This window comes from Micropterus salmoides, unplaced genomic scaffold (assembly GCF_014851395.1).
Source record: "Micropterus salmoides isolate LMB-PRFRI ecotype aquatic unplaced genomic scaffold, ASM1485139v1 Ms_hic_scaffold_14, whole genome shotgun sequence".
In the NCBI taxonomy this organism is placed as follows: Eukaryota; Metazoa; Chordata; class Actinopteri; order Centrarchiformes; family Centrarchidae; genus Micropterus; species Micropterus salmoides.
Window position 1 is genome coordinate 13337118 of NW_024040485.1, and position 27284 is coordinate 13364401.

Consider the following 27284-nt stretch of genomic DNA (forward strand, 5'->3'; position numbering starts at 1 on the left):
TTTGAATAAAGTGTGGTTCCAAATAACCAAGATATATATAAATAACCAATAACTCAGACACCAATCAGTCTGATTTACCAGTCAGACAGTTATCTTTTAATTGGATCAAGCTTATGAAAGTCATATAATAAGTGGTGATGGAGGGACATGGAAGTCCTTTTCTGAAAGTCAGACTGTATGAGGTGGGGTTTTTAATGTGGTCCAAGATAGTTGATCATTTTTAAAGTCTATCTAAATGGCTGTAATAATGAGGGTTTTGAAATCATATCATAAACACAGCAATGGTGACTATTTGTGTTTATCGTCCCTTCTCAGCGAGGATGGCAGGCCTGCAAGAGGACAACAAAAGCTTGAAGCTCAGCCTCTCCAAAGTGGAAGCTGAACGCAAACAGGCCCAGGAGAGGAGCAATAACCTGGAGAAGGTGAACACAAGAAGTAGTAGTGTTTTAAGAATGGCTGTTCTTTTGAGTATTTCTAATGAGATAATAGGACAGTGTTCAGCTTGCTTCACATTGTTTGTCTGGTCATTACTCCCTCCCCGCAGGAGAAGAACAATCTGGAGATAGACCTGAACTACAAACTGAAGACCTTGCAGCAGCGTCTGGAGCAGGAACAGACTGAGCATAGGGTGACGCGGGCCCAGCTTACTGACAAATATGAGTCTATTGAAGAAGCCAAGTCAGCTGCCATGAATGGTATGCCAGTACAATGTCAGAGCATGCCCTTCTCTACCATTTTTCGCTCTGCTTTTTCTATTTGGTTACTTTGTTTTTCTAGAATCCTTCTTGAACTTAATTTGTCTGTCCCTCTCTACCTTTATTTTATTCAACTTCTTTCTGAAACCACCTTCCTTCCTCTTCCCGTCTCGTCTTTCTTGTCTACCATCAGATCAGACTCACCTGCAGGGGATGTTTGGGTGGGAGGAATTCAAGGAGTGTTTAGCCAGTCAGCATGTCAGGACATCGCCTCATTGCGTATTAAAGCTGGACTCTAAAGCAGTTTTTTTCAGACTCCAGCCTCTTCTTGGCAAGTTTCTTCCATGACAAAGTTCATCACTACAGCAATAATTAAGGCTCATCATCATTTCTTTGATCAAAAATTATTTTTCGAAAATGTTTAAAGGCATTTTTTTCATCTGAATTTTATGCCCCCATGCATTCACACGTTGAGTTTCCAGTTCTAAGAAAACACTGTTCACTGATTTTAAAGAAATATAAAAATGGAAGAGAAAAATGATGGCAGGTGATAAAATTATTTTTGTGTTGATCCAGATTCTGTCACATATGTTCAACTCATACTTATACAAACACAACACATAGTATTTGCATTGTTTCTGTTCCTTCGTATCGGTATTGAATAAAGGAAGGGGAAAACTGGCACATATCGGACAGATGGATTGTTCAGGGTGCCAGCACACTGAAATGATCATGCAAGGTTTTCAATTTGCTTGAATGTCTGTCAGTTGGCAATAAAACAAGGAATTGACTATCTTTCTGTCATTGTGCTACTCCAGCTGTTCAGCAGAAGATGTCTGAGGAGAATGGGGCGAGGATGCGAGCAGAGAGCCGGGTAGTGGAAGTTGAGAAGCAGTGCTCAATGTTGGAGTTCGACCTCAAGCAGTCTGTGCAGAAGATGGAGCAGCTGATGAAGCAAAAGGAAAGGCTGGAAGATGAGGTAAGGAATCCCTCTCCGTTTTGCTGGGCAGTCCTTTTTAATGTTCAGCTGGATCAAAGAAACCATTGCGTTTGTGTGCCTTTATATGTGACATCTCACCTCTCGAATGACTTCCTTCCCCAGGTGAAGAATCTGCAGATACAGGTAGAACAGGAGTCAAGCAAGCGCGTGCTGGCTCAGAACGAGCTGAAGAGCCGCACGCAGGAGGTGGACCGTCTGCGGTGTTCAGAGAAGCAGGTCAAACAGGAGATTAACACAGCACTAGAGAGTAAACGATCGCTGGAGTTCCAGCTGGCACAGCTGACCAAGTGAGTGGCCTTCCTGCATGAGAATTAAAAAATCTGCTGTGCCTTCTTATTTTTTTTTTCTCATGTTGCTTATGTTGTGTGTCCGTTGTCTGCATGTAATGTGCATAATAAATATTATATACAAATAAATGATAAATAGAATAAACACTTAAACAGGAACATTTGAGGTTACTTACGCCATTTTTAATTCGTTAATATTGGTGTGGAACTAACTGGCCAGGAGTGTGTTATTAGTGCGCCGGCCAGTAATGCTCTTTGGAAGTCAAGGCGTAAATTGCCCTACAATTGCCTGCTATTTTCAAATAAGTGCAGCTATTCCAGCTTAGAGGGTGACTGGGCCAAAGCTGTAAACCTAATCCTTTGATGTAAACACCGAGTCCAGCTCATTCCACCCCATTGCTAATCCTTTGGCTTGTGCCACAGCCAGTGCTGCTAGATGTGGTGCTAATAACATTTTACTACAGAGGCTGGCTCTGTTTGCCTAATGTATTTTGTTGATGTGTTAACAGACAATACAGAGGCAACGAGGGACAGATGAGGGAACTTCAGGACCAGCTTGAGGCCGAACAGTATTTTTCTGTAAGTATATTTCTCAGTTTCCCCAATGTATCTGTCCTCTGTCATTTAGTTCAAAAGCCACTGGCTAAGCTATATGTCTGTCCTCCCTCAGACACTTTACAAAACTCAGGTCAAGGAACTAAAGGAGGAGATTGAGGAAAAGAACCGGCAGGTACAAGACACCCATAAAAAGGTGCAGGAGTTGTGCAGTGAAAGGTAAGAGACGAAATTCTATTCACAGAATGCCTTTACAACCATCACTTTATTGATTTAACCACCCAAATATAACATTTTTATCAACTAATGGTTTCTATGTTCTTTTGGTTTGTTAAGTTTTTATTGTGGTCTGGTGATTTTAAATAGCAAAACAACTATAAAGCTGAAGAGACAAGGTTATAAAACTTACTAAATTTGTTGTATCCTGGAAAAGGGACTCCCTCTCTGCCCAGCTGGATCTGACAGTGACCAAGGCCGAGTCAGAGCAGCTTGCCCGGGCTCTTCAGGAGGAAGAGTACTTTGAGCTCAGCCAAGAGAACAAAAAGGCAGCAACTAGACATAAGCAGGAGGTCGGGGAAAAGGAGGCTACTATTGCACGGGTGAGCAAAACCTAAATTGTCTCCTCAACACCTGTGTATTATCTTGTACATTTAGTAAGATGCACCTTTATTTATTGTGTCAAGTGTGAGTATAAAAATATAATATATATAATATTGACATTTCTGCAGCTTGAGGAATCCAATAAAACTCTGACCAAAGATGTGGAGAACCTCAGCAAAGAGAAGGCAGAGTTAAATGAGAAGCTTCGTACTCTGGACGGAGGTAAGGTCCCTTTTCTTTGATCTTGTATGCCTTTTTGCTATATTATATTTACGTTGTTTTATGTAGTGTATTGTTGCGTCTCTTTTTCTTGACAGTGTATGCAGCTGAGAAGGAGGATCTTACAAATGCAATCAAGGCCAACTATGAGAAGGTCCTCAACACAGAGCGCACACTGAAGACTCAGGTAAATATGCACCTATTTAGTCAGAGGGTAACACGAATATGCAAGTGGAGCATGGTAGCTGATGCTTTCCAACTATTTACCTTCTTAAATTCATCAGGCGGTAAACAAGCTGGCAGAGATTATGAACCGCAAGGACATGAAGCTGGACCAGAAGAAGAAGGGCAGTACTGCCGACCTGCGGAAGAAGGAGAAGGAGAACCGCAAGCTTCAGCTGGAGCTTAACCAGGAGAAGGAGAAGTTCAACCACATGGCCATCAAGTATCAGAAGGAGTTGAGCGAAATGCAGGCAGTAAGTTTAAAAGAAGTCTCAGGATACTAGATTCCAGTAATATTGAAAATGTTCCTTGTTTTTAACCCAGACCTCATTGCATTTCAACAAACAGCAACTGGCAGAGGAATGCACATATCGCAATGAGCTGCAAATGCAGCTGGACAGCAAGGAGAGCGACATCGAGCAGCTTCGGGAGAAGCTGAACGACCTGCAACAGCGCATGGATAACTCTAGTGTCACCAGCTTGCAGACCGATGAGACAGACAGCAACATCGCAGGTAGGGTCACCACAGGGCCTAACTAGACATTGCTGCTGCTACTTTTACTATGCATGAGAAATTCAAGACCCAGATGCAGGATTCCTCTGTGACTATGAAGTCTGGAAGAGAGCTTCTAAGTAGTCTGAGAATTGCATAGAAAGGAAGGAGTAGAAAGAGAGGAGTTCAAAACAACAGCAAAAATGTTGAAACTGTTTTGAGATATCTTGCACCTTGTGGATGCAAAAAGGAAGCCGTGAGCCATATTTGAATCTTGTGGCCATTAGAAAGAAAGATGTGTTTGATTGATAATGTGTGCAGCCACTATTCACACATTTGAATGCCATAATTTACCCTCATCTCATTTTGTTTTCTTATAGTAACATGTTATATGTTAAGATTTCTACAAATCTTAACCCACTGTAACTAAACACTACCTTACAGGAACGTGACATTTTTTAATATCTTACTAACAGAAAGTTGTAGAGTTGCAATTGTTTGGCAGATGCTACCTTTTGGTAGTTCTACTTTACTTTCTTCTGTCCTTGTTAAAATTAGTCTGTTACTTTTTGTGTGGAGTGTTCAGTCTTATGCTTTTAGGTTGGTTAAATTAACGTTTCAGTGTTAGCCACCGTGTGTATATTTTAGACTAAATAGCAGGTGTTCTTTTTAACAGACTGCTCAACAGGTGCCTGTGGTCTTGGGTTCAGTACATTAAGGGACTGAATGTTGAGGCAGTGTTTCAGTTTGTGTTTTTGAAGTCATGCTGCCATACTTACTGCTGTGCAATGATTAACAGTTGTTCAACATTCATGTTGTAAACTCCTCTAACACATTATTTACAAATATGTCTTGTTCTAGGTTTTTTTTTTTTTTTTTGTAAATGCTGGTGTCTGTGGTTAAATCATTCTCTTTTTATTTCCCTCATGTCCAGCTGGTTCTCCTTGCTCTTATCTTTATAACTTCTATTCCTTTCCCTCTGTGAGTAACTGAGTGGACGTGCCCCTCTTGCCTGGCCTGTGCTGTAGCTGTTGTGTGTTTGTGATTTTTTTTTTTTTTGGGCCCCTGATATTTCTTAAGTATATTTCTCACAGAGGTGAGAAAGCCATCTCTGTTGGGGGGAATTCAACAACACTTTTGAAAGAAGCCTAATGGAGTGGAGAGAAAAATATCATTCCAAATTGTCATAACTGTCTGATCAACAAAATTTACAAGACCAACTTCAAAGTAACATTAAGCAAAGATGCTTAAGGCGAATTTGCAACAAGGTCAACCCCAACGGTAACGTAACCACATCATACGAGACTATAACCTGTGTGAGGTTTTCTGCCTCACTCTTTCAAAACATGTCTTGAAACTGAAAAGGCTGTTTTTTAAATCATGGCACTGTGTCCTTCAAACACTTAACACTCTCTTCTTGTTTTTTCTGTTGCCGGCATGTTCACCCAGAAGTACTGCCCGTTTGGACACGAGGACCTCCCTCACAATGTCGCACTCAGTAGACAAGCCCCTCTTAGTTCACTGTTCCCGTTTAACCGTTCTGTTTCAGCTGCATGCACTTGAAATTTGAATTTTAACACCAAATAATGTATATAGCCTGTGATGCACATGGTTGTTTCTATGAAAGGAGTGAGTGATCAAGCTAATTGAGAGAAAATGAAGCAGCTTTAAACTTGTCTATATTTTAACACAAGTTGAAATTATACATTTTTACATGCTGAAAGAAGGACTTACCAATATCTAATGTTTTCCTCCTGCATGGGGAGTGTCGTAGCAGCATGGGATACTGAAACTCATCTCTTATCACCTACTCCAATGCAGTTACCTCTTAACACTGGCAGAATTCCTTTATGGGTTCACCTAGTGTTTTGAAACAGATATGACCTTTGCCACTTAACTTTTCATCCCCCCAACTTTTCTAGTTGAGTGTAGATTTAAACACTGCATGGCCTTTTTCCACAGTGCATTTAATTCACTGCATAGATTTGTAAGTTGTGTTTCTGGGCTGCTTTTCAGAATCCAGATTGGAGGGTTGGCTGTCCATTCCTAACCGTGCTAATATCAAGCGATACGGATGGAAGAAGCAGGTATCTTGTGTTTCCTCTGTGCGCCTGCATTGTGTTGAAGTCTGTTATGGTTTGTTGAGAATGCTGCCAAACCCTTGACTGCATTATCAGTCTTCCTCTCATTGTCCTTTTTAAATATTTGCAGTATGTGGTGGTGAGCAGTAAGAAGATTCTGTTCTACAATGATGAGCAGGATAAGGAACAGTCCAACCCCTCAATGGTACTAGATATCGAGTAAGTCATTTTATGGTCCTGTCTTCTGCTCTTTTTTGACAGTTATAGATTGATCCACAGAGGTCATGCCGCAGGGGTGGTATTACATGTTAGTAAAGGAAACAGTGTTATGGATATGTAATTGCTAATTTTGTGTCCTCTTGTGTAGTAAATTGTTTCACGTGAGACCAGTCACACAAGGAGACGTGTACCGAGCGGAGACAGAAGAGATTCCAAGGATATTCCAGGTTTTGAGACTTCTTCTTGTCTTTTAAGATTGCTCTAGATTTTCATATTTGCATTCAGCCTGGACCTCTGATGTCAGATTCTGTGAAGCTCTGCTCTGCCTCAGAAGTTTTTATTTTAGTGCAGGTTTATTTTTTGACGTGGCCCTCGCTCTGCTTTCAGATTCTGTATGCCAATGAGGGAGAATGCAGGAAGGAGGCGGACATGGAGACGGTCCCTCAGGGCGACAAGACCAACTGTCTCCCACACAAAGGCCACGAGTTCATCCCCACGTTGTATCACTTCCCTTCCAACTGCGAGGCCTGCTCCAAGCCTCTGTGGCACGTCTTCAAGCCGCCTCCAGCCCTGGAGTGTCGCCGCTGCCACGTCAAGTGCCACAAGGACCACCTCGACAAAAAGGAGGACGTTATTGCTCCTTGCAAAGGTAAAGTCTTGTTGTAAGCTGTTAGATGAACAGACTTATATTAATATAGCTTGTTTTTCAAGAAGATGAGCTCTCATCTGCTGTAAATGTTTTAAAGGTGCCGTAGAATACTTACTTTCAGGTTCATACTTGTATTTAGGGTTTCTACTAGAAAATGTATTACATGCTGTAATGTTCAAAAAACTCATATTTTTAAAACTGTCCACTGCTTCAGTTCCTCTTTTCATCCTCCTTCTGAACACTCTGTTTTAGCTACTGTCACTTCAAGTCCACCCTTCCTAAAAGCCCACTTGCTTCTGATTGGCTAACTTTCAAGCACAGAAGTCGGGAGGGGCTTAGCGGCAACATTCTAAATCAAGTGCGAGACTAGGACTCTCTGATTACTGTTCAAAAACACAACTTTATTCTCTGGTTTTACTGAAACTTTATCAGATTTGATGGAGAAAATATTGTCTGGTTTTCCCTCTGATGTCCTCAGGCTGCTCTGCCTTCACTTTTGCTGATTAATGGAAATTAATGGAGTGGTATTACTACAGAAACTCTGCACGGCGGTTTGTAACCTGTAGCATTAGCAAAAAGTAAATCTGTCCATCAGGAAACTTCATAAATTATGAGTTACGGCAGAGCAGCCAGAGGACATCAGAAGGAAAACCTGAAAATATTTCCCTTTCCTTCGTAAGTATAAAAGCACTTTCTGTTGGACATACTGCACTGCACAACATACAGCTCTAGCTCTATGAGGTCGTATGACCACTGTCTCAGGAAAGATGGCTGGTCTATGTAACTTTTGGGGCGTAAACATTTTTTCGGGGGTATTTTGGGTGCGTGAGATTTACATATGATGGAGGAAACAATGGAGATTGAGGCTCACGGTATGTCAGTTACATGCAATGAGCTCTTTTTATTCAACTATGCCAAGGGAAAAAACCTTTAAGGTACTTTTCAGCTGATGAGGACCTAATCTAGAAATGACTGTATAAGCATGGGTGATAACTCGCAGTGGCTCTTTAAGAGTTTTGAGTTAAATGTGGAAAATGGGTTACTTGTAGCTTCCATATCTTAAAGGTGGAGTATTTGTGTAAGCAAATAAAAAAATGTTAAAATTCAGTGTTACTCACCAAAATGCAAATATTTTGAATGCAGTGCCTTCCTCATGAAATACTAGCAAAGCTGTTATTAAATCCATGTTTGCTAGCTAGAACTCTTGTTCCACCCTTCCTTTGTTGTCGAATTTCAGCACATCTTGGTGTGTTCCCGCCACCTGTTGATCAGTGGAAACATGCGATACAATTGGCAGGAAGGTGTACTGCATTGCTGTGGCGTGCGTGCGTGCGTGAGAAAAACAAAACTGGGTCGTACTCATGGACTGTTCCATAGAGCTACTAGAGGTCAAAAACTCCTGGCAACCCTAACTATTATAAAACACTATATAGTCAGTCGATTATATATTTAAGTTGAGTGACAGAAAATGAATGGCCAACTATTTTGAGAAGTGATTGTTGGTCTTTTTTTCTTTTCTTTTTTTACAAAATGCAATAAAATGTACTAGTTCCACCTCCCTGTTTTTTTTATGATAGTAAACTGAATATTTATGGGTTTTGGACTGTTAGTTGGGCAAACCAAGTAATTTTTTTTATGCTTTAGGGGCAAGCCTTGAGATGCAGGCTTGTTTTGAGGTCATATTTGTCAGAATTGGGTCTTGATCTGCAATACATTCTGCCACCCCTTACAGTAAACTACGATGTGACCTCTGCCCGGGACATGCTCCTGCTGGCCCTGACCCAAGATGAGCAGAAGAAATGGATTGGCCACCTTGGAAAGAAGATTCCCAAGACCCCACCATCCACATTTTCAAGGGCCTCACCTCGTTCTATGTCCACTCGCTCGGGACCAAACCAGTCCTTCCGCAAGAACCCTAAAAGCAATACAGGAAAGCTGAGGTAACTTGAGAATTTAGTCACTGATGTCTTTCCTTTTAAGGTGTCTTTAATTAGATATTTGCACGACATACAATAAATCACTGCAATATTGTTTTAGGCAGTAAGTGGGGTGTGCTGCAGTCACAAGTATTATTTTATCCCATCTAGTGGACTGAGATGTAGTCAAGTAAGTCCCGTGACCTGCTGTTTGTCTCCTGTGTTGTAGCAGAGCGCAGTCCAGCCTCCAAGCAGCAGACACAACTTCCAGCACTTGTTGACAGGAACTTCTTCAGAAAGTGTTGATGTTTTTTGTTTTTTTTAGACTTTTCTCTGCAGCTTTAAACTTGTCTATTTATTAATTGTGTTACTTGGTGTTTCTAACACGAGACACTTCCTGGTTGGTTGCTTGCTTGTTTGGTTGTCTGCTGGGCTCTTTCCAGTTGACACTTGGGATTTTTCTAATTGGCACTTATGTGTTGTTGGTGGGTTCAGTAACTAACTTTTAGACTTACTGTACAACTCTTGTTAGAATGGTCCACGTAAAGTATTTTTACATTACCTGTCAAACATGCTGCAAAGGTGTAAATGGTGTTGGAGTGTCTGTAAACCAGCTTTACTGTTGTACGGTGACTTAGATTGGGTTACTAACCAAGGTAAAGATATTGTCTTTCTTTTACTGGACACCCTTTCTCTGTTCTTTCTTTCAGCTAACCATCTGAACCGTTTGGATTTTTTTCTGGACTCTAAACTCTCCCTCCTTCCACATCCTCAAAAAAAAACAAAAAAAACTGAGAAACCTGTATTACATAGAAAATTCATTAAAAATATATCGATAAATGACCAGTGCTGGAAACTTGCAACACATGTCAGACACAAGGCATCACGGACATTAAGGGGCCTGATACCCTCCTCCGCCACCTTTCCACATTCAAGAGATAACCCTCATCCAACTCAACAAACTTGCAGCTCTTCACTTCTACCAGAAGATGGCACACTTGTCTTGAACTGACAATGGACATTGGAGCAATAGAAGGACTCATGTCATGGAGACATTCTTTGTTTCATATTATATGGCAGTTATGATGGAAATGGAAAGGTAAATGGGGGTTTTGCTGGGACTCCTGCTAGTATGTGTTCAGTTTACGGTACTGCCATACAGGGATTGCAGATCTGCAGTGAGTGGTTGTGGCTCAGGGGTGGAAAATGAATATCTATTTTGTAACCCACCCCCCTTCCACCTGACAGATACTCGAGCTAAATGCAAGCATACTTCTGTTTCCAGCTTAAAAAATGACTGATGCCTTCATCTGCTATCTCTGGCCTTTTTGCCTTTATTCTTATCACTCTGCAAGTCACTTATCAGGTTTGGGACAGCGTATTGGGACATAAGTATTAGATGTTTTGAGTATTGAGTGAGGAGCATGCAAGATCATCATTTAAATCTATGCATTATTTTTTATTATTATTTTTATTGCTCCAAGCCATAAGTAAAATTCCATTGAGATGGCATATAGGAGTTCTAAAACTTAATTGATTTTTTTCTGTTTATTTGGTACATTGTCTCTGTAATATTTTTTTGTAATGTATTGCCTTACATTGATTCATAGATAAATGGTTCAAAAGGAAAACATTAAGTTAACAAATGTAAAACTGCACTGTTTGAATTGTAAATTATTTGTAGAAGACTAAACAGGTGTAGCATTTGGCCCACCTAGTGCCTTAACGTTTGGATATTGATTTTACTGCCATATCTGTTATATATTTTTTTTTTCTCCAAAACAAGACAAATCTTAACTCTTCCATCATTTATTTTTTAAGAAATTGCCGCATATTTGTGGTTTTATTGTAACTTCTTTTCTCTGGATTGAGTATATAAAATATATATATTAGATTACCTCTTTATAGACACATTGCAATAGAGTTAGCGTGTCAAAAGAAGTCCCCCAGACTCAGTTCATATCGTGACAAATTTTGGGATGGTGTACCTAAAGCGAGCCTACCTGTGTCAGTGATGGTCCTCGTTAACAATTACAAGTTGTTTCTCTAACTCGGTAATGTCCCGTTAATGCAAACCCCCCACAGTGTATATAATGAGAGAGACATAAGGATTATGGAATACCTCCGCAATCTTTGTATTTGTAACTTTTTGTTCAGTTAAAAAAGCACTGGAACTATGATCTACTCTTGTCTTGGATAATTTGCATGGTTAATTGCATTGGAGTCCGCACTGATGGATATGTCAATAAACATATCTTTATCATTCATTGTATACCAGTTTTCACTACAGATACACATGACACGTTTCAGTAGTTTGTTATAAGGCTATACATGAGGCCATCCCAAGGCTGGATTACCAAGTGGGCAACAGCCCCAAGGGCTCCAAAAGGTCCAGGCTTACTGTTTGCCAACTGGTTTGTGTTAATTAAGAATTTGTTTATAAATATGCAGTGCAGAAGCACAATATCATCAACTGACATGATGATAGGTCCTGTTTTATTTTCCAATCTTAGTTCCTAGATACTTTTTCAAATTAGTGCTTACATGTTATATATATATATATACTACACAAATTGGTATTTTAATGAAATTACCACACAGTTATTGTTGATCAGGTCAGTTTAATGTATATAGCCCAATATCACAAATTTGCTTCAAGGGGTTTTAAGTGGGCCAAGTAGTGTTACATTGTAGACAAACTGTACATAATACATAGGAGGAATAGGGACCTTAATGGGGGCCCAGCAGCTAATTTTTGCCCTGAGGCTCTTCAGGTGGTTAATCCAGCCATGATGTAGTAAGTAGGTCGATTTATTTTGTCACAGTATAACAGGTTATAGAGTGAAATTGAGTTTGTAACACATGTTCAGGGAAGTTTTAATAGTGGGAAAACTATAACCTGCAGTGACAACAACCTAGACAACTCATAAATACTGTAATAAATGTGGCAGAAAGATCTCGGAAACGATCGTCTGGGTATATTGCCTGCGTCAGGATGGCCAGCAGATGCTGGAACGCATCGATAAGTTCCCAGCGTGTTGTTGCAGCGTCATTCTGTTTGAATGAAGTTCAGACTGAGAACTAGCTAAGTCTTCATTCGCGCCCCGGTGGATTGAAACAGGAAAAAATAAAGAGTTGAGGAAGTAAAAGGTTGCCAAATATGCCGGTGTTTACAGGTATGATGTTTTTAATACAACGCATTAATTGACATTGAAAATAACCATACAAACTCGAACCCTTACACGTGTTTTGTGCAGTAACGTAACTTACATTTAGCATACTAGCTTAGCTAGCTTTAGCATGATATGCAGTTAACATGCTAACGGTTGTCGGCAGTCTGTTAGCATTGCTAGGCCACTGGGGTCATTATTAAAAATATATATATATTTCGAGACAGGAGAATGTACTAAATTGTTAGACTGGTGTAACTGTTTGCTAATTGAGTTTACAGAATGTATTTGGGAAGCCGGCTACGCTAATTGGCATCTGACACAAAACAGAAAGCAGCTAGCTAACTTACTGCCGCTAAGTGTCAGCTCATTAGGTTAGCCAAGCAACAGCCAACGTTAACGCAGGTTAAACGAGTTAACGTTATATAAATACATTGAGCCACTTTATTTGTATTCTTGTCAGTTAAAGCCATGACCATATCTAGTTTTGTATCGGTATGAAATTAATAGAAGCACGCCTTTATATTAGCAAAGGTAGCCTTGCTAACCAAGTTAGCCAAATCACGAGAGTAACGTTACACTTTATAACATTAACGTTAAGCTTTTCACTGCAGTTGCGGCTTGTTGGAAAACATTAACACCTGTAGAACACAAGGCCGTTTTAACATAACAGTACATTTATACGAGTTTTCAGCTGTTTTGTCATTAAATTGGCAGCCAAACAGCTAAACATCAGCGTTCACTCCGTGCTCTTAGCCCGTTAGTCAGTTGGACTGTAACGTTAGCTGTCTGATTCCATGATGCACTTTACTGTTGCTAACTATATGCTGTGTCATACATGGCAGCAGTTTGACAACGTTAGCGCGCTTTCCAACACTCACCCTGGGTCGCTAATGTGTGTGTATTTACTATTCCTCTATTCTTTCAGTAAATGTGAAGTGGGGCAAAGAGAAGTTTGATGCAGTAGAGCTGAACACTGAGGAACCACCCATGGTATTCAAGGCGCAGCTCTTTGCCCTGACAGGAGTCCAGCCAGACAGACAGAAGGTCATGGTGAAGGGAGGCACTCTTAAGGTACTGATATTAACAACAGTCTAGCATCTGGATCTGAGGTGCATGTAAAAAAATAAATATATATATATATAGTGCTGCCAGTTTGCTTTTGTTAAAGGAATAGGCAGTTTTCTATATTTTCTCTTGTTCTCAACAAATCCCATGAAAAGACCAAAACCACCAACATTTTATTGATCCTTCTAACAAGTTGCCTGTCTAGCCACTTTTTACAGTGTTAAAGATGTTACAGACAAATTGAAACACACCAATGAGCCACAAAATTGCATGCAGTGATGTGTTCTTTCATTATGTTGAACAAATGCTGTTGTAAATATTCATTAGAGCACCAAATGTGCATTAATCCACAGCTGAAAATGGTATCCAGCAAATGCACTGTTGACTGCTCTTGGAGTAGTGTTTGTTAAAAAGAAAGTATATGACTTAAGTTTCAGTAGGGCACGAATGGGCTCTGTACAAGTATTGAGAGACGTACTAACACATTATTGGTTTTGGTCTTTTCGTAAGATGTTTTTGACGGCAGCCCTACCCATTAACTGTTTTTTAAGAAGCTAACCAATGTCTTGTCCTTAGGATGATGAGTGGGGGAACATTAAACTGAAAAATGTGAGTATTTAAGCTATGTTGGAATGCATATAACAAGCATTTAGAGCTATACTAGCAAATGTATTCGAACAAGAAAGTTTTATTGAATTTTAGTGTATTTCTATTTTATAGGGAATGACTCTGCTGATGATGGGCTCAGCAGATGCCCTGCCTGAGGAACCTGCTGTCCGGCCCATGTTTGTAGAGGACATGACTGAGGAGCAGCTGGCCTCAGCGGTGAGTAAGCCTGAAAATGACCAGTACGCCTAAAACAATTATGGTGGTTGCTGTTTTCCTCACTGGCGTGGGCAGGTAACATGTTTTCCTAAATGTGATGTTTGCCAAGTAGAGAACATAATAAACTAAATATACAGTATATGCTCCTTTCTGGGAGATCTGCTTCCGAAAGTTCGGCATTTGGGTTGATCTGAGAGAAATGTACTGTTAACAAATTAATCTTCAGTCAGCAAGGTTTTTCGTTATTGTCATGAATTTATGCCAGTGTTTACCAAACATTTCTATTGAGGAGGAATTGTGCACTGAACACTAAATGCATGTGAACTCTAAACCACTGTCACTTGATACTATCCTGCTGTTTGGCGTGCAGTCTCATCTCAGCTAAGGAATCATCAGTAGCTCATAGCAAAGAGTCATGTTTCAAAAGGAAAGAGAGTTGCTTATTTGATGGTCTGTGACGATGCCAGCTCTCCTTTGAAATCCACACAAATGTAATGATTTCATGTGTTAGCAGGTCCGTACAGCAGGATGGCTCAATATAACTACTCCGCACTCGAGGGAACTCTAGGAGGCCGTGATTAAGGGCCCGTGTCCACCAAAGTGTTTTTTACCAGCTGAAAACACCTAGCTGGGAGCGCTAGGGTGCGTTTTGAAGGCGCAGTGGTTGCTATGAAACACAGTGTCTTTGGAGGTGATGTGCTGCAAGTAGGGTAGGCTACTTAATTTTACTGAATGTAAAAATGTCACCACAAAGTACGTACGCCTGCTTGCTCTGGCCTTTGCTCTGCATGAAGAGAAGGCTGAAACATGAGCGCAGACTCTCCGTACGTGGATTCATGAGATTTTGCGGGCAAAGAAACACCTCAGCGAGTATGCACATCGTTTCGTTCAAGATCAGATGTGCTCGGTGTGGTGTTTGTCCCGCCCCTCCTGCACTGTGATTGGAGGGCTGGTTAAAAAGTGACGGTGATGAGTGCAGCATTTTTCCCAAAGTTGAACATTTTTCAACTCTCGTTGATCGGGAAAAGACGCCCAGCGCCTCATCACGCTCCTGGCGTTTTTAGCAGCTTGGAAAAACATGATGCTCCCATTGGAATGAATTGGAAAAAAAGACGCTTTGGACACGGGCCCTAAGCCTTTAAATTAGAAATTAATTTGAACAGTACTTTTAAATGAAAACACAAAATGTGGGAGAAAGAACAGCATGTTTTGCAAACATGAAATGACGGGCCAACACTTTAAGATGAAATCAGCTCAAATATAAACAGCGTGACATGTTGGTCTACTTTTATTATCTCAGGAAACACTGGCATGAGGAAGCTAAATGGAAGACAGAGTCCTTCATTTTTAAAATTTTAAAACTATTCTACGTTGATAACTGTGGAGGAATTTATCCCAATTTCTGTCATTTTCAGATGGAGCTGCCTTGTGGGCTGACAAACTTGGGCAACACCTGTTACATGAATGCAACAGTGCAGTGCCTGCGCTCTGTGCCAGAGCTCAAAAATGCACTCAGAAAGTGGGTTCTGCTATTATTGGGTTATTACTTAAACTATATTCAGAAGTTTAAGATATTTAATACATAGAGATACTATGTTTATGTGGTCTAGATGTACTGAAATTAGATTTTTGTCTTTCACCTAAAGTGTTTTTATCCTTTCCCCGGGTCTTGTTCTTTTGGTTTTGCTGTTGCTGAAATCATCTTGTTTCCTCTAGGTATTCAGGTGCTCTGCGATCTTCAGGGGCAAATGCACCATCACAATACATCACAGCAGGTATGAGGCATAGTGAATTGTTAATCTTGTGAAACTCAACCATATGTTAGTGTCTTTACATGTACTAATGCATATAAAATGAATGTTTATCTTTGCATCCCCAGCCCTTCGTGACTTGTATGAGACCATGGACAAGACCTCATCTAGCCTCCCACCCATAATTTTGCTGCAGTTCCTTCACATGGCCTTTCCGCAGTTTGCTGAGAAAGGGGACCAGGGACAGTACCTCCAGCAGGTGAGAAACTCCCACCACAGTTACTAGGACTGAAATTGATACAGCCATGCCGTGCATCTTGTACCTGCATTCTTATAAAAAGATTTTAATGAAAATATCAGGGCACGGTCTCACTTGTTGGCATTGTGTTGTGTTTTGTTATCTCAGGATGCCAATGAATGCTGGCTGCAGATGATGAGAGTGCTTCAGCAAAAGTTGGAGCCATTAGAGCCAGAGACTCCCATGGAGGTAAAACCTAATGTTTTTTTTTTAACCTTATGTTTTATGAAGAAAACATGTAATTGACAAGTTAGTTGAGGACAAATAACATGTTTTATTAATGCGTTTGTCTTTCAATCTGTAGACCGACTCTGAGAGCGCTGCTGCCTCTGCCTCTGCGAAGAAGAACTTCATTGACCAGTATTTTGGCGTAGAATTCGAAACTACGTATCCTTGCTGCATGCTTTCTTGTTGATCTCATCTTTTTACATTTTAGTAGTATGGTTTGACTCTGAAGGTTTGGGACATAGAGTGGTGTGTAGTGTCATTGTTGTGTTGAAGGTAAGGCCCAGCAAACACGTCCCAGCTATGACATTACTCTGCTAGGCTTTTTCTTAACTCTCCTGTATGTAAGTATGAAATGCACAGAGTCTGAGGAGGAGCAGCCAATCAAGGGCAAGGAGAGCCAGCTCCAGCTCAGTTGCTTCATCAACCAAGAAGTTAAATACCTTGCAACAGGACTAAGGCTGGTACGTGTCAGACAGCAAAAAAGGGCAGCTGAATACTTTTTAGAAATGTACTGAAATGGAGCATGTTTTCTTCATGAGAGAAGTGTCGTCTTCAGAAGCTGTCCCCGTGTCTAGTAGTAGTAAGATGTGCACGTTGGGTAGCTTTGCTTTTTAAAACTATGCTTGGATGTTTTATATTTGTCCAGGTCCAATCAGATTGATAGAAATGAATACGACAAACTGGCACACAATTTGTCTCCAGAGTAACATGGTTCAAATCATGTTTCTGCCCGTTTTATCTCTCCAGAGACTGCAGGAAGAAATCACAAAAATGTCTCCATCCTTGGAAAGAAATGCCCTGTATATAAAATCTGTAAGTTTTTCCTTTTCCCTGTAATTTTCCTTGGACATTTGAAAGAAATAGTCTTGTCTACAGCTATGTTTTGTAAACTTAAATTTGAAATGTTTGTACCTTCTTAAACCATTCTGTCAATCCTCTAGTCAAAACTCAGCCGTCTCCCTGCCTACTTGACTATTCAAATGGTCCGATTTTTCTACAAAGAGAAGGAGTCTGTCAATGCAAAAGTCCTTAAGGTTTGTCCTGAGCCACCGGTCTCTTGATTTATAACAGGACTCAATAAAATTGGTCATATAATTTCTGAGTCTAAAATAGTGTCTTCAAATATTCTTTGAAGGATGTCAAGTTCCCGCTCATGCTGGATGTCTATGAGTTGTGCACCTCAGAGCTCCAGGAGAAAATGCTGCCAATCAGGTCAAAGTTTAAGGAGGTTGAGGACAAGAAGCTAGAGAAACAGCAGCAAAAGGTAAGACTATTCTATGCCTATCTCTTTATTTGAATAGTCTTCAATCCTACATGCTTAACTTTAGTGTTGTCTTTTTTTTGCATTAGTTGGTGAAGAAGCCAGACACAGTGAAAGCAGTGAAATATGAGCCTTTCTCAGACTCTGACGGTATGTTGGAACTTGACATCAACACCCTCTGTTTTAAAGGGGGGATGAACACTAAAACACTGCAATTTTTCATAGGGCTGGACGATATGGTCAAATGTTATCGCAATAAGTTTCTATCTTTCTATACCAATTATCACGATATGTTTCAAATCGTTATCTTTCTAGTTTAAAGGCAGATTTTTGCTCCTGAGTGAAAGTTAAAGAAACCTGATGGTTAGTTGTGGTTTAAATGTTTCTCTGTAGTCAACACTAGATGCCAAACAGTGAATCACTTCACAAATCTGAGGTAGAACATTCAAAACAATTATAAAAAAATCTTTGTCAACAAATATGCATGAGTAAAATGAAGTAAAAGCTTTTTTCAGTCCTTTTTCTTCAACAAAATAAACATCTTCATAAAAAAACTTAAGTCCTAATTCGTGGATGATTCGAGAGAATAAAATCAAACCGTTACTGAATATGTATTGAACATTTTTTTTATATTGTTGAAAAAGTTTTTATTACAATAATTGTTGTCCAGCCCTAATTTTTCATGATGCATATTTGGTGAAATATAGGCTATTTCAACACATAGGAGGAAAAGTATGTAGACCTTTATCTTTGGATGGGGTGGTATTAAATAAATTGATTCCAGCCACTCAAGTGGATGCTTATTAATACAAATACTGTGATAATGAGTTTATTCATTATAAAAATCCACCAACACATATAGGCAGCTGAAACATTAATCAGGTTTTGAGAATGATGTTTAGATTTTACACCAATTTCAGCAGTAAAACTGTTAGAAATGCAGCTGTGTTTTCTCCTTCTGTGCTATTACCACAGCTTGTTGCACTAAGACTTACCAAAGGTCATGACTAAATGGCAAATCTCAAAAGTTTTGAGTCCCTGCAAAACATCATTGCCCTACAATGCCTAGCAGTGTAATGACATTTGAAGGTGGACTTCCCTCTTAAGGTAGGAGGAAATTGTAATATCCTGCTGTTTCTCCTGCAGACGTCGGTTCCAACAATAGCGGTTATTACGACCTGCAGGCTGTGCTGACACACCAAGGCCGCTCTAGTTCATCAGGTCACTACGTGGGATGGGTCAAGAGGAAAGAAGGTAACCAAAGATGATTGACGCTGCACTGTATTCAGCATGTGTCATGACTTATGTCAGTTTCTAATTATAAAAGCACACATGTACCTAATCTTACGTGTACGCAGATGTACAGATGAACTTATTGTTATCCTTGGTCTGTGTCAGATGAGTGGGTCAAGTTTGACGATGACAAGGTGAGTTTGGTGTCTCCAGAGGATATCTTACGACTGTCTGGTGGCGGAGACTGGCATATAGCATACGTTCTACTGTACGGCCCCCGGCGGCTGGAAATACTTGAAGAGGAACAGTAGCTGTGGAAGATTTCCTAGAAGACAAAGACAACATCCAACACACGTACAAATTGCCATTTTCAAGCACTGTCTGCATTGATGTGCAGTAAAACTGGTGTCTTTAAAGATTTGATGACCTTAATTTTTTTTGTTTGTTTTTTGTAACCAACACAGATTCTTGTAAAACAAATTCTGTCAAATGGTGTTAAATATTCAACCGGAGTGGGCTTTGAAAATGGAGATCTGACGAGAGGCAATCTCTGGACTGAATCCTTGAAAGAGGTTAAGTCTAGCTCTGCAGTTTCATTAAATGTTTTATACACATTGTATATTTTTTAAAGCCTTTGATAAGGTGCTCATATCATAAAAGCAAAATATTTCTCTTGTCATTTAATCAACCAAGCTGTTGTCCTCGACATTCTGGCTTGTATCCTCTCAGATGTATTATGGAGGTTCACGTTAACACTGTAAAGGAATTGCCCTTGTTGACCAGTTGGCCCTCTGGAAAGTGTGGGTTCAATCTCAGGTCTTTTCTTAAGTGCTTGGCTCGCATCATCTCCTGGGATTGTTCTCAAATGTATTGACAGATGAGGTTCTTTCTGCCAAATCTTTACTAATGCTTTTTTTTGGGGGGGGGGGGGGCAGTGGAGAGAATGTGGGGAACTGGTCAGAACAGCTTGCCCTTGTGGTGACCTGTGTGCGGTTAAATAAAGACTTGAGATTCAACCATGATGGTTTACTCCACAAGCCTTGAACATTGTTCTTGCTCCCAGATTTCAGACACCTACACTGTTGCTATGCTTCACTCGGTTCCTCTTCGCAGGTTTCTGATCACTCTGCCACAATGTGTAAGACCTAAACATTACCACTCTGTAATAAGTTATTGAATGATTGCTTTTCATAGGTGGTGAAAATAAACTGTTATACCAAAATGTGCGATTCTTAATGTGATCATAATGAAAAGTCTAACAGATGTTTATTAGAAAACATTTGATTTATTGAACACTACTACAGTGAAAAAACAAGTTTCAACCTATACTACATACAAAAATTTTAGTCTCAAACTGTTCTTGGTATGAAAAGTGATGCAACAATTGAAATGGAAGTACTGATTATTTAAGGTCAAGAATAATGTACTTTAAGCCTCATTGAGGCTGTCCGCAATCTGGGAGAATCCTGCAGCATTAAGCGCTGTGACCAGGTTCTCCACAGTAGCTTGTGTTCCCTCTCTGTCCTGCCAGGCTACAAGCAGCAGTTTAGCCTGCATGTCAACATCTTCACTGTCTGTCTCAATCTCCCGCAACTCTGCCGCCTTCATCTCCAAATGAGAAGCCAACGTCTTCCACTGAGCGCCCAGTTTGGCTGCTATGTCATCCATCTGCTGGTTTGTCACCATCTTGCTCTGTATGCTTGGACCTGAAAAAATGGGGAGGATTTAAAAAAAAAAAAAAAAAAAAAGACTTGATCTAAAAAAGGATGGAAATGAGCAGAGACGTGGAAGATGAGGTGATTTAATCATCTTAACTACGACCTAAAAAGTACAGATCAAGCTGGGGGATGGATACACCCAAGTTTTTTCACTTTTAGTTGCAGATGCATGTTGGGATGTAAATAGACGCTCCATATACTCGTCGAGCAACTATTCAAACTCACTGTCATTGCTGTCTTTGAGAAGATTATCTCCATTATCGTCGTCATCCTCTTCTCCTGTCTTGATCTCTTCAGAAGGGATATCCTTCTGCATGTATGGAATGAAAATCCCATTATCAGCATTTATCCAAAGTTTTTCCTTTTTATAATGATGAATGCGTTTTTTTAAGTAACAAAAATCCTCACCGGCAGCTCTTTAGCCAGTTTGCTAACCATGCTGTCTAAGTAATCTGCCAGGCTCTTGAACTTCTGGTTAGTTGGTTGAAAGAAGTGTGGACTTCTCCTGGACAGCAGCCTCAAAGCGCGCCAGCCGTAGTTTGGGTTCCGCACCACCCTGCATTCATTTACAGGAAGAAAAGGAAGTCTCACACAAAGGCGTACAACTTTTGGACTTCTTAAAGGATTTCGTCCTTGCAAACTGGCTTTCAAAAGTTCTAAGAAGACATGTCACAAGGCAAACTCACTTGTACTCTTCCTCCACCATGTTAGAAGGGTCAGCCTGTTCAATGGCCTCCGCAAAGAATTCATCCAGTGATGGCATGAACTCCCTGAATAAAAGACATCAGATATTGAAAAAAAGAAAAAAAAAAAAAAATGCATTTTTCTGATGCATGCATAAAAAGGTAAGTGTGATTTTAGAACCACTGACCTGTTGTCTGACTTGCAGGCCTCCATGTTGTCTTGGTTCAGGTTCCACAGTCGAGTTAGCTCATCGCTAACAAAACAGAACAGCTTGAATTATGTACACTCATAATAATAATGATTCATTCCACTTCAACTCTGGTCATGATTATTAAAGTTTTTTATTTTTAAAGTTTTTTATTTGTCTTTTTTATTTATCTGCACAGAGCAAGCCGCCTCAAAGACATTTTGACTATAAGACTAAATATTTAAATTGTATTACATCACATACTTTCCCATGAAAATCTTGCGGTCCGGCCCTTTTCCAAGGAAGTCTTCTGGAGCTTGTCTTTTTCTGGTGGGTCTTTTGGGTTTGTCGTCTACTGTCCTGTTAAAGAGGAAATAATTGGTCATTTTGGCATGGTAGCCCATGCTCCCACAACATTCTTTTGTTATAAAAATGTATTAATTCATGTAAAAATCAACCAAATAAAATTATCTGCCACAACTCTATTGTAACACAGCGTTTCAGTACCTTTCTTTCACAAAGCTCGAGCATCCCTCATTTTTCCAGACATTCCAGTTCTCCTCTGTGTTTAGGATATGCTGTCAAAGATGAGACATTTCTAGTGTCACTAGTGTACAGAGAACTCAACAAACTTGGTAGAACGTGAGCATGTACAGGGAAGCACCATTTCAAATTTTATATCAGTATTACCAAGGCATGGCTTACCTCAACCATGGTGGCAAACTTGTCTCCATCAGGGGGGATCTCTCTCAGCAGCTACAAGACAACAGTCACATACATTTGCTTTTCTCTCTCTGGCATGCAAATAAAAAAACGAGAACTGTCTAAATGGCGCATCTCTCAGAACCTTACCAAATCAAACTAAAGTTATCAGCATGCCTCGATATTGCTGATGGTAAGTAGAATAATGTTTTTCCTGATATTAGTTTGCTGAAGGATCATTTCAGTATTTTTAAACATGGGCCCTATTTTCAAATTTTGGGTTCAAAATCCCTGCAGGAGATGGCTTCAGCTAGCACCTGCAAACCGGCGGCAACATATTCACTGGGAGTCACTTTCTACCTTTCCATGATGTTGTCAGACAGCTGGTATAACAGTCTGAGCTTGTCAGTGGCAAAAAGAAGCACTTTCTGTGGACTTATTTTGACAGGTGTAATTGCCTTGAAGGAATACGTTGCAGCCACTGCAGCCAGCTCGCAGCTGAAGCCATCTACAGCATGGATTCTAAAACATTTTGTACCTACCAGTCATTTCGACACCAAATATGTGAAAATAGGTCCCAAGTTTAAAAATACCAAAATTATCCTTTTAAGTACCTACTGCAAATTTATAATGATCGAGGTAAATCTTAACATAAAAAAATGTAAGATAATGGGGAAACAGTCAAGCACATTTATTTACGGCTTACAGAAGCTACTAGTATGTATGATCTATGTCAGTGTGACTTAGGACTGACCTGATAAACAAGTTTAGTAGTCTCTTCTATCCACGTAGTCTGGTCATCATTCAGAACACAGCTGGAGCTGTACAAGAAATGCATACAAAATATGAACTCCCAGCTACTTGATGACTGTTTTTTTTTCTCCACACAAACTAAGGGAGGGACATGCTTTACCTTTTAAACTTGACCTGACCCTTCAGGTACTGGAAGAGGATGAGGTACTGCAGCAGAATGTGCCGCCTGAAGTTGCCGTCACTGAGCTGCAAATCCATCAGCTGGAGATGAAAAAAAGAAAGTTATTGTTTACCAAGTGGAACTTAATATCTCATCCAGCCTTTAAAGAGTCTTAAAGCTGAATAGAAATATATGAACTGCCAATTACTCCTGGAGTATAAAAGAGCTTTCTCACCTTCTCACTTGTTAGGAACTTGGCAAAGTAGACATGCTCTCCTCCCGATGCTCTCAGCTCCTCCAGCTTTCTCTTAGAGGCCTGCATGTCGTCCAACTTGTAGCTCTTGAACACTGCCAATGTCTCGTCTGAGTACTGTGCGGGACAGAGAGGTATTCGGCAGTGAGTCATTATTTTTTAACATCTACTTTGTTATGTATGTTATGATCTGACAAACGGAGCGCAAGGGAACTAAATTTTCTCTGCTTTTGCGGTCAGGTGCATTACCTTAAGGAATGTCATCCAAGAGAATTTATCGTAACACTGCACAGGGTTTCGGAAGTAGTCCTGAAGCGTCCAGAACTTTCTGTACAAGTTGTAGTCAATTGGAATGGAACTGAAAGGAAAATTTGACTCCGTCTTCATAAACTTCAAAAACCGTAACAAGCAAAAGTGTCATTTAAAAAATATAAAAAATAAAAACGTTGTGTATTGTAGAGCATGACCTTCACTTACCATGGTGCAGGAGCATCATCCTCTCCCATTTCTCCTTCTTCCACCTCCATACCATCCTCCTTTTCTTCTGTGTGCTATAAACATGGAACCATAAAATAAGCCTAAACTGAAGTTTTCAGATTATATCTTCAATTTTCACAATCGTTATCAAGTGTCGGCACTTCACCTTCTGGCCGAGGGTGCTTTCTTGTTCATTTTTGTTGAACACTGTTATGTTGTCCAGATTAAACTGGCTCTGTAGATTAAGACCTGGAATATAAATGGCAGTACATACAAAAGTGCAATTAGACAAGGCTGAAGATTATACAGTAACTATTATTCATTATATCCACGAGAGGTTGATGTTGTCTTATTCATTTAAAGACAATTCACACAAATATCTGTTCTTACCTGATTTTTCAGACAGAGGAAAGAGACGTGCCAGGAAAAGTTGGATTCGCCCACAGAAGACAGTATTCTGAGATTTGGACAGCCTCCTTAAAAGATCTACAAAGATTGAAAGGTGTGTTACAAAAAAAAAGCCCTTTAAAAAGTCTCCTTCAACAACACAAATTAAAATAAAAGGCTTACCATTACACATCCTCAACAAGTAGTTTTTCCCGGCAGTGTAAAACGAGTTCTAGGAAAAGGGAGGGGTGCAGACATAGCGATTATCTAAATTATACTGGAGAAATATCCAGGTGCCTTTACTGAGAGGCTGCAGCTTATTTACCGATTTCCAGGTGGAAACATTCTCCTCGACAAAAGAGAATATTTTGTCACATTGGTCAAGAGGAAGGCAGTCCAGTACATCTCCCAGCAGAATGAAAGGCGTTGTTGCAGAACAGATACCTACATGAAGAGAGTGAAACAAGACAGAAGAAGCGTGATCACCACAGTCTTAAGATCGGTTTGAGGTGAGAGAAAGCTTGCTCCAAAGACTTTCACATGAGTGGTTTTGTCAGGTCAACGCTTTACAATTGTATTGTTTTTGTATTATTGTCTTTTGGGTATTATTGTCTTTACACTTGTTAAAGCACTTTGTAATTTGTTTTTGAAAAGTGCTCTACAAATAAAGATTATTATTATTACAAACACTCAATAACAAAGCAGTTTTTCCTGGGGGTGAGCTGAAAAACCCTACAAATGTCCACCAGTACTAGGTTTCTGCCAGTGTCATTTGTTCTTACTAAGCTGTGGTACAGTTTGTGTGTAGTAAGAACACATTCTGTACTGATGCGCAAGTCATAGCAACGACGGTGATATTAATGTAGGCATTAGTAGCAGATGACAGATAAAAAAAAAAAAAAGTACTACAATAAAATGGAGGTTGGCAACTAGGGCAAACAGGAGCACTTTGATGACACATACTATGGATAATAGTAAATAGCAAAGTGTAAAATTAGAGCAGCAGTGTATAGGTAAGGAACTATTTAACTTACAAAATAAAACCCAATGTGAAAATATGGACTCAAACAGTCAATAACAGAAGATGGAGCCAGTTTGAGTAAGACCTCAAAAATAAGAACTATAATTCAAACAGTGAAACTTGGTGCAGGGTGAAATGATGTGTGTGGGGATTAATTGACTGATTGCAACTCAAAATACATGGCAGTTGTTTTAAGAGAAAATGTTGTGTTGTTAAAGTTGGCATTTGTGGGTTATGGGTTGTGTATATGCAGCTTTTAATGTTCTGTTTTGAAACTTTTATTTCTACCATTAAGGGAGATTATAGTATGTGTTGTCTTCTTTGGAAGATGAAGTCTAGTATAATATCACGGCAATACAGATATAGATATGTACTATTACTGATTGATATGCAGCACCATGTGGGGTGGCAACTGAAATAATATGACACTAAAACAAGTATTCCTTCAGTTCTGCCGTCTCTCATAAGGCAAACTGTTTGGAGAGTAACATACCTTCTGTAACTGCATCAATACTCAGGTAGATGAGAGACAAGTAGTCATCACAGCTCGCCTTCTGCTCAAGCTGCAGAGACACAAGCATTCAATTTAAGGCTTTAACATACAGTCCGGTTAATTTAATGAGGTTTGTAGAAATAATTTAGAGTAGGCCGCCGCTAATTTACTTACAATCTGATCACCAAGAACACCCTTAAGTGCCTGATCGAGTGTGGTCTTCTTTTCTGTCTCACTGTAACACACGAGACATATATGTGAAACGACTTTCTGCTAAACCAACCTTGTTGATGTGTAACTTCATAACTTGTGCAGAGGCCAAATTAACACTACTTACTTCCCAGGGATCTGGTTGAACGCATTTACCAAATGTTTTCCGGCTTTACCAGTAAGGGCATTTCTGACAGACGTCTGTAGGTGTGTGAGAGAAAGAAAGAATATTTATTAGAGAAAATGCATCACGTTTTTGATAGCTTAGCTAGCATTTGCTATCTGCTAACACTAACAGAACTAGGACTAGCAGCAACTTTTAGTAGCACACCTGCTACCTAGATATGGTTTTAATGACGGCATATTGTATATAATGGCACGCGTCTTAATACATCAATGCAACTTTAATATTTCTCACCGTAAATTTGTTTTTAGCGTCGACAAAATTAAATAAAGACGGCGACATCTTTCCACTTCTGCAACCGGAACTGCCGCTAAACGTCTTCCGGTTTCTTCGGCTGTGTGGTGCATTCAGGGGCTCTCTGATCCGGAACCATTTCTCACGCTTAATATCGTTAAAAAAATTACAATACATTATTATCTGCAAAATTGTTCCTGCCACTTTGTCTGTGGCAATGGCGATACTTTGTGCATGTATAATGTGCATTTTGTAAATGTCTTTTTATTGTTTTATATCACAACTCAGTTGTAACATTAAACAATGCTAATATTTAATCTGTCTAAACCAGGTGGAGACATTAATGTGCTCATGAACTACGTCATCTTTAATTGTCATTTTGTTTTGCCTTATGGTTAAAACAGATTGAAGTTTAAGGAGTTGTAACTGCATTTAATTATTGTTAAGGACAAATTTTGTTGGTAATGAAAAAGGCTATTTTTGTATATTTACATGTATTTATTTGTTTCTAGAATTATTAATTATTCTGTATTTCTACATTTATTCATGTCTGTCTGTATGTGAAGTAAGTTGATTGTGTCAACATTAGTCTCAGGCAGGACTGGTTATATACATATTAATATGTTGAATAATTTATATTATTGTTTTTTATATTAATGTTTTATATTTATTTTTTGTCCTTATATGTGACCTTATATATGACCATAAACATCCAAGCCTAAATCCAATTTAGACCAGAGGGCGGTAGTGTTGCTCACCATATTTGTTAGCTATGGTGGAAGCTGTCAGGTCATACACTGACACACATAAAATAATAAGTGGTCCCTGTGTGTGTGTGTGTGTGTGTGTGTGTGTGTGTGTGTGTGTGTGTGTGTGTGTGTGTGTGTGTGTGTGTGTGTGTGTGTGTGTGCAAGTTCTGTAACCATGATCGGATAAACTTGAAACCACCCTTTCCTGATGATGATCACAAAGGTGCCAGCAGTTACATTTGTATGTTTTTTTGCACATGTGTGTATTTGTTAATGTACACTTCCATGTGTTATGTGCATAA

General features: G+C 39.7%; 3 protein-coding genes across 4 annotated transcripts in view; 2 read left to right on the forward strand and 1 right to left on the reverse strand.

Moving 5' to 3' along the window:
- rock1 (Rho-associated, coiled-coil containing protein kinase 1) overlaps nucleotides 1–11203 on the forward strand; it is a 29515-nt gene extending 18312 nt beyond the window's left edge. Inside the window, exons 17-33 of one of the 2 annotated variants that reach the window (XM_038717782.1) lie at nucleotides 316–422; nucleotides 545–695; nucleotides 1514–1674; nucleotides 1798–1982; nucleotides 2492–2561; nucleotides 2653–2756; nucleotides 2971–3136; nucleotides 3266–3359; nucleotides 3455–3543; nucleotides 3641–3832; nucleotides 3927–4092; nucleotides 6088–6158; nucleotides 6283–6371; nucleotides 6520–6598; nucleotides 6759–7020; nucleotides 8753–8960; nucleotides 9166–11203. In XM_038717782.1, the coding sequence (XP_038573710.1) occupies nucleotides 316–422; nucleotides 545–695; nucleotides 1514–1674; nucleotides 1798–1982; nucleotides 2492–2561; nucleotides 2653–2756; nucleotides 2971–3136; nucleotides 3266–3359; nucleotides 3455–3543; nucleotides 3641–3832; nucleotides 3927–4092; nucleotides 6088–6158; nucleotides 6283–6371; nucleotides 6520–6598; nucleotides 6759–7020; nucleotides 8753–8960; nucleotides 9166–9217 (2246 nt within the window). In that variant the 3' untranslated portion in view covers nucleotides 9218–11203. The remainder of the gene's footprint in view (nucleotides 1–315; nucleotides 423–544; nucleotides 696–1513; nucleotides 1675–1797; nucleotides 1983–2491; nucleotides 2562–2652; nucleotides 2757–2970; nucleotides 3137–3265; nucleotides 3360–3454; nucleotides 3544–3640; nucleotides 3833–3926; nucleotides 4093–6087; nucleotides 6159–6282; nucleotides 6372–6519; nucleotides 6599–6758; nucleotides 7021–8752; nucleotides 8961–9165) is intronic. The other variant, XM_038717783.1, reaches the window with a different exon arrangement.
- Nucleotides 11204–12096: 893 nt separating this feature from the next.
- On the forward strand, nucleotides 12097–19992 carry usp14 (ubiquitin specific peptidase 14 (tRNA-guanine transglycosylase)). The gene is made up of 16 exons (XM_038717790.1): nucleotides 12097–12112; nucleotides 13035–13180; nucleotides 13751–13783; nucleotides 13895–13999; nucleotides 15415–15518; nucleotides 15716–15774; nucleotides 15879–16009; nucleotides 16157–16237; nucleotides 16353–16435; nucleotides 16623–16737; nucleotides 17024–17089; nucleotides 17218–17310; nucleotides 17412–17540; nucleotides 17627–17687; nucleotides 18684–18791; nucleotides 18936–19992. Exons 1-16 carry the CDS (start codon nucleotides 12097–12099, stop codon nucleotides 19079–19081), a joined length of 1476 nt encoding a protein of 491 aa, XP_038573718.1. The 3' UTR covers nucleotides 19082–19992.
- A 43-nt stretch (nucleotides 19993–20035) lies between these two features.
- thoc1 (THO complex 1) lies at nucleotides 20036–26334 on the reverse strand. The gene is made up of 21 exons (XM_038717784.1): nucleotides 26234–26334; nucleotides 25943–26016; nucleotides 25780–25840; nucleotides 25606–25675; nucleotides 24417–24535; nucleotides 24275–24323; nucleotides 24095–24190; nucleotides 23871–23953; nucleotides 23705–23778; nucleotides 23477–23585; nucleotides 23210–23344; nucleotides 22975–23075; nucleotides 22816–22882; nucleotides 22065–22115; nucleotides 21867–21937; nucleotides 21624–21719; nucleotides 21360–21425; nucleotides 21175–21258; nucleotides 20897–21044; nucleotides 20714–20798; nucleotides 20036–20476 (listed from the first exon to the last, which is right to left on the reverse strand). Exons 1-21 carry the CDS (start codon nucleotides 26279–26281, stop codon nucleotides 20199–20201), a joined length of 1965 nt encoding a protein of 654 aa, XP_038573712.1. The 5' UTR covers nucleotides 26282–26334; the 3' UTR covers nucleotides 20036–20198.
- Between the last annotated feature and the right edge of the window lie 950 nt (nucleotides 26335–27284).

Bases quoted from the DNA above. Each gene is read 5' to 3' on its own strand.
- usp14 (XM_038717790.1), top strand. The intron at 13,784-13,894 runs GTGAGTATTTAA...TCTATTTTATAG, and splicing joins GGAACATTAAACTGAAAAAT to GGAATGACTCTGCTGATGAT. The intron at 16,238-16,352 runs GTAAAACCTAAT...TTCAATCTGTAG, and splicing joins AGCCAGAGACTCCCATGGAG to ACCGACTCTGAGAGCGCTGC.
- thoc1 (XM_038717784.1), bottom strand. From the start codon at position 26,281: ATGTCGCCGTCTTTATTTAATTTTGTCGACGCTAAAAACAAATTTACG. The intron at 23,954-24,094 runs GTAAGAACAGAT...TTTATATTCCAG, and splicing joins TCCTCTGTCTGAAAAATCAG to GTCTTAATCTACAGAGCCAG. The intron at 21,259-21,359 runs GTCAGTGGTTCT...TCTTTTATTCAG, and splicing joins GCCTGCAAGTCAGACAACAG to GGAGTTCATGCCATCACTGG.